Here is a 5,375-nt window from a genome sequence, read left to right on the forward strand (position 1 = left end):
TCATCTCTTCCTTATGACCCTTCTGTAAGGGGATGTCCAAATGCCTACAGATGGGCTTTGGGTCTCCACTCCGTCCTCTCCCTCATTCACATAGATATGATTTTTTTTTTTCCCCTTTAATCTTTGATGCCTGATACCTCATGATCACACAGGCTGGTGTGCTCTTTTCTGTGGGCTTTATTGCTTCTCAGCTAGATGGCTGCTTGTTTATCTTCAAGTCTTTAAGATCTCAGGTGCTATATCTTCTAATAACTGGGCACCATCAGCTTTCTTCTCTTTTGCTTATGCATCAATTTTATCTTCAGCTGTCATGTCGGGAAGGTGAGCATCACAGAACTGCATAGTATTTTGCCAACATGTGTGGGTGCTTCCAAAATTTGTGAGGAAATTCCATTTCTTAATTCTGTTGTATGGTGAGGGTTAACATCATTTGAGTTTTGTTACTTTTTTTGGTTTTAATTTCTGTAATCTACTCAAAATGCAAAATAAAAATATGGGTACAGGGATAACTACGTTTTTATTTTAATAGAAAAGAACTGGAATCAACTTTATTTTCAGTGATGGAAATATAGTTAAGTAAATTAACATGACATTGTGAAATTAAAAATACGGTTATGAAGTCTGAAACAACATTAGTGAAATGTTTCTAATAAACTAAAGTAGGCCGAGTACAAAGTTAAATCAACCTCACTTTTTTAGCTTATCTATGTATAACGAATGTGAAGAATGGCATGTAAACCTCTCACTCCCTGCCATCCAGTCAGTGCTGACTCCTAGTGACCCTACAGGACAGGGTAGAACTGCCCTGAGGGCCTCTGAGACTGACACTCCCTCCGGGAGTAGAAAGGCTTGTCAGTGTCCCAGGGAGCAACTGGTGCTTTCAAACTGCTGAGCTTGAGGTTAGCGGCCCGACGCACAACCACTACGCCACCGGGGCCCCGCAATTTCTCTTTTTAAAAAGAAGATTCCAGTAAAAACATTGAAAGAAGATACATGAGGACGTTTCATGGGAAAATTCTGTCATCTTTTAATTCCTTTTCCACAGCTTTTTGAGGCCCTTATGCCTTCGATATCAAACACAGTGAGATACGCTGTCCATATTCCCTTCTCTTCTTTCAAATTTTCTATTTGTAAAGTTTTAAAAAAGTTTTTAAGGTTCTAAAGGTTAAAAATGTTAAACAGGTCTTATGAAGTGTTAAACTTATCAAAAGAAGTGGAAGGGAATACACAGTGTCACTGACCCACAAAGAATTCGTTAATGTTTAACCATTCAGTAGGTAGCATATGCTTGAGGACTAGTGCTGAAGGAAGAAGTCCAAGCTGCACTGAAGGGGTTAACCAAAAGCAAGGCTCCAAGAATTGACAGATACCTATTGGAATTTTTAAACAATCTGACAAAGCACTGGAAACAGTCATTGGTCTATGTCAAAACATTTGAACGACAGTTACCTGGCTAGAAGACACCCATATTTATGCCCATTCCGAAGTAGGGTGATCCAAGAGAATCTGAAAATTATAAAACAATGAAATATCACATGCAAAGAACCTTTTGTTGGGATTATTCAAAAACCGTTTTAATCGTACATTAACTGGGAGCCACCAGAAACTCAAACTTGATGGATCTTACCCGAAAGCAGAGAATACGTGAAAGGTTTTGTGTATTATTGACTCTGCACAGCATTCAAGTGGAGACCATCAAAAAACGATGACCAGCACTGAGAAGAGCAGGAATCCCAGAACACTCATTGTGCTCATGTGGACCCTCTGCGTGGCCCCAGAGCAGTCATTTTAACAGAATCTGATACTGCGTGACTCACAATCAGGAAGCGTGTCCTTTCACTGTAGTTACTCAGTCTGTGTGCTGAGTGGAGAATATGAGAAGCTGGACGATATAAAGCGGTAGGTGGCATCAGGATGGGAGGAAGCCTTATTAACAACTTACTGTATGCAGATGACACCTTTGCTTGCTGAAAGTGAGGAGGGCTCGGAGCACTATTGAAGATCAAAAACGGTCTTTGGTATGGATTACAAAACTATATTTAAACATCCTCACCAATAGATAACAGCATGATAAGTGGAGAAAAGATTGGTGTTAAGGATTTTATTTTGCTAGGATCCATAATCTATGCTTATGGTAGTTGCAGCCAAGAAATCAAAGGACATACTGCATCAGGCAAATCTGCTCCCCAAGACTTTAAAGTGACGAGGAACAAAGATGTCACTTTAAGGTCTAAGGTGCATGTGGGGAAGTGAAATCTCTCACTATGGCTCTTACTGTCCAGGTCTCTATTATAACTCCCACCAGATGATTAGTTGTACAAATAGTACAGTTGGTTAGTGTATGAAACACTAATGGAGGGGATTTGTCGGTTTTGACCTTGCTTGACTATAAGAATGAGGCATCTGAGAAGCAAGAACAGTGAAGATCCCCTTGACTTGAGGGAAAAAGAGCCACCAGCGAAACACATTGGACCTTCCTGCCTGAAGTGGTGGAGGCAGCACAAGCCATGCCACTCTGAGACTAGGTTGAGGAGACCATGAGACAGAGCAGAGGAGCAGTGTGCAGCCTGTGAGGTAGAGCAATAGGCAGGCCCCAGGGTGCACGGGGGCAGAGGGTCTAAGAGACTGAAATCAGAGATTTCAGTGATGAGGAGAGAGGTTGCTGTGGACCATTGGCTGTGTCCTTAATGTTTTCTAATCCTGGATGGTGGTATTATTCTGTTACCTTCCCTAATAAAACCTCATAATTGTGAGTATTGTCTATGCATTCTATATAGTCATTGTAACAAATTTATCAGACCCAACAAGAGAAGTAATTGTGTTGAGGGAGAAATGGTTAGAATCAGAATAGGTAAAAGAAGGATGGAAAGTGGTGACTTGTCTGACCTCTGCCTGTGGCATTTGTTTTGGGTTTGTGTGGAGATAGTCTGCTACCTTGTGTAGCCAGAGGTTGCATATGGCCTCCACACCATTTACTCTGTGCACCTGACCTAAGCTGTAGTATTTTCAGCCACTTCAAGTGCATGTGGCAGTTGTACATCGAGTAAGACTGAAGAAGCGTTGGTGCATTTGGATTAGAGTTGGGAAAGAATATTGAAAGTGCAGTGGAATGCCAGAACAAGTAGCACATCTGTCTTGGAAGAAATGCAGCCAGAATGCTTCTTAGACGTAAAGCTGGCAAGACTTGTTATCAGGAGACACCAGTCCCTAGAAAAGGGCGTCATACTTGCAGAGTATCAGCATCAGAGCGGAAGGGCCTCAGTGAGAGAGATTGACACATGGCTGCTACAGTGGCCTCAAACGTAACCGTTGTGGAGATAACACAGAATCGGGTAGGGTTTTGTTCTGTTGTTATGTGGTGACACAGTTAAAACCAATTTGATGCCACCTTACAACAGTAACAATTTGTATGGTGAGTAAAGAACTGTGAGAGTCATGTCTGCCCTCTGCCTGCGGAAGAGGGAAGGAGAATTTACCTCCACATCTTTCTAAGGATGATTCCTATTGTTTACCCTTTTCTGACACTAAAATATCCCTTTCATAGCAGTATATTTCTGTCCTGGAATCAGTAATCTATTGTGGCCATCCGGAACAGTTCTCAGCAATTACACAGTTCATTAGGGAAATTACCAGGTTACTGCAAGTAAGGGTCTGAAAACAAAGATACAGTTTTTTGGTCGGCAGTACCTCTTCTCAGTCATGCAGACAAAGCACATCCCTTTCTGTTCCTCACCCTCTGAATCATGCAGCTCTTTGGCCTCTGCCCTGTGTTGGACAGATGTGAACACAGTTCCTTTAGCACAGGTAAATGCCTAAAGGACATCCTACTCTATAAGCGGGTCTCCTGCATCACGACTCCCAGCTTTACCTGTTCTGTGGCCTGGGCTGTTTAAACTCCTGGTCTTGGTGCTATCGTGCAAGGTGCCTCTGCTGCAGCTGCCACTTCCAGTCAGGTAGAGCTCTCTGCTGGTCTTTTTCTTGATGGTTGTGGAATTCTTTGTTCCCGCTTCTGAGATGGTTCACTTTGTATCCTGTGCAGTAGGGCAATCTGACCAATCCCTGAATTTGGAGTCTTCTACACCTTAATTGCATGTTCCTCCCCAGTTATTCACCAGGTGGGAGATAAAACGGTTATGGATAGGAGAGTCATACGGAATACTTTTACTTCACTGTGGTGGCTCACAGAGCTGGTCATATTTGGAATATTTTCAATGTTGGTGGGCAAAGAAGGACAGACTTGTGTATAAATAATTGTTAAAAACGACGATTGTTAAATAATGGCAACATATGTACAAATATGATAAAATTGATGTATGGGTGGTAATAAGGGCTGTAAGAGCCCCCAATCAAATGGTCTTTCAATAAACTAAAACAAAACAAAGGAAAAACATTGTTTTGGAAATCAAGATAACTTATTTTTATGCTGCAGCATTTTTTAATATAAGGTTTTGTCTTTTAACATGTAACTTTTAATATTTCTTATGTCTTTTTCAGGCACTATTCTCAAAAGCCAAAATATGATTCGGATGCCAGTGGTCATCCGTCTTTTGCGACATCCCCAGCATCAGACAACATCGAAAGAGACGCACTTCCTCGTTATGAACCAATTCCATTCAGTGCTTCCATGAATGAATCTACTCCCACTGGTATTACTGATCATGTTGCCCAAGGTAGAAACTTCTCTTGAAATGAATTTCAGCATTTTATGGTCCAACGTATGTATAAACTTTATTTGATGAACTTTTCTTCTGGATTTCACCTGTATGTTTCACATCAGCCTAAACCCAACATACTTGTTTGTTCATTTGCTCATTCATTTTGTTTGTTTCTTCCTTCAACATTTCTCGAGGACTGGTAGGTGTCAGGTATTCTGCTAGCTATGGCAGAATAAGTTCTGGCTCTTGTCTCAGGGACTAACACAGTCTGAGGATCGCACAATGTACGTGAAAGAACAGAGCCTTTGGGTTTAGGTCTGGATTTGAATCACGATTGACACTTGCTAGCTGTGACCTTGGACAAATAACCAATTTGAGATCTCAGTTTTTTGCTCCCCAAGATGGAAATGATGTTTCTTTTAAAGAACTATTAAAAGTACATGAAATAATCCATTGCAATGCCTAGAAGGTAGTAAGGTTTCAACAAAAGTCAGTCTTTCCTTCAAATTGATTTACAGTGTAAGGTTGTGGAATTAAATAGGAAGCACAGACCCAAAATTCGTTGCCGACAATCCTAAAATCTAAAATAATTTAGAAAATTCTACCCTTTCAAAAACTGTATATATTTTAAAATTTTATTTAAAAAACTGAATGAGGGTTGAGGGGAGGAGACATTCCAGTCGGTGCAGTATAGCACCGTTGAAACATACAGCCTGCTCC

At 41.0% G+C, this 5,375-nt stretch overlaps 1 protein-coding gene across 2 annotated transcripts in view; it reads left to right on the plus strand.

Moving 5' to 3' along the window:
• OCIAD1 (OCIA domain containing 1) overlaps positions 1-4,861 on the plus strand; it is a 22,856-nt gene extending 17,995 nt beyond the window's left edge. Inside the window, exon 7 of one of the 2 annotated variants that reach the window (XM_004706279.2) lies at positions 4,495-4,857. In XM_004706279.2, the coding sequence (XP_004706336.1) occupies positions 4,495-4,687 (193 nt within the window). In that variant the 3' untranslated portion in view covers positions 4,688-4,857. Of the gene's footprint in view, positions 1-4,494 lie in introns of both variants that reach the window. The other variant, XM_045284190.1, reaches the window with a different exon arrangement.
• Positions 4,862-5,375: the final 514 nt, after the last annotated feature.

Source organism: Echinops telfairi, unplaced genomic scaffold (assembly GCF_000313985.2).
Source record: "Echinops telfairi isolate 266 unplaced genomic scaffold, ASM31398v2 ScPeMD7_7468;HRSCAF=8506_0, whole genome shotgun sequence".
NCBI lineage: Eukaryota > Metazoa > Chordata > Mammalia > Afrosoricida > Tenrecidae > Echinops > Echinops telfairi.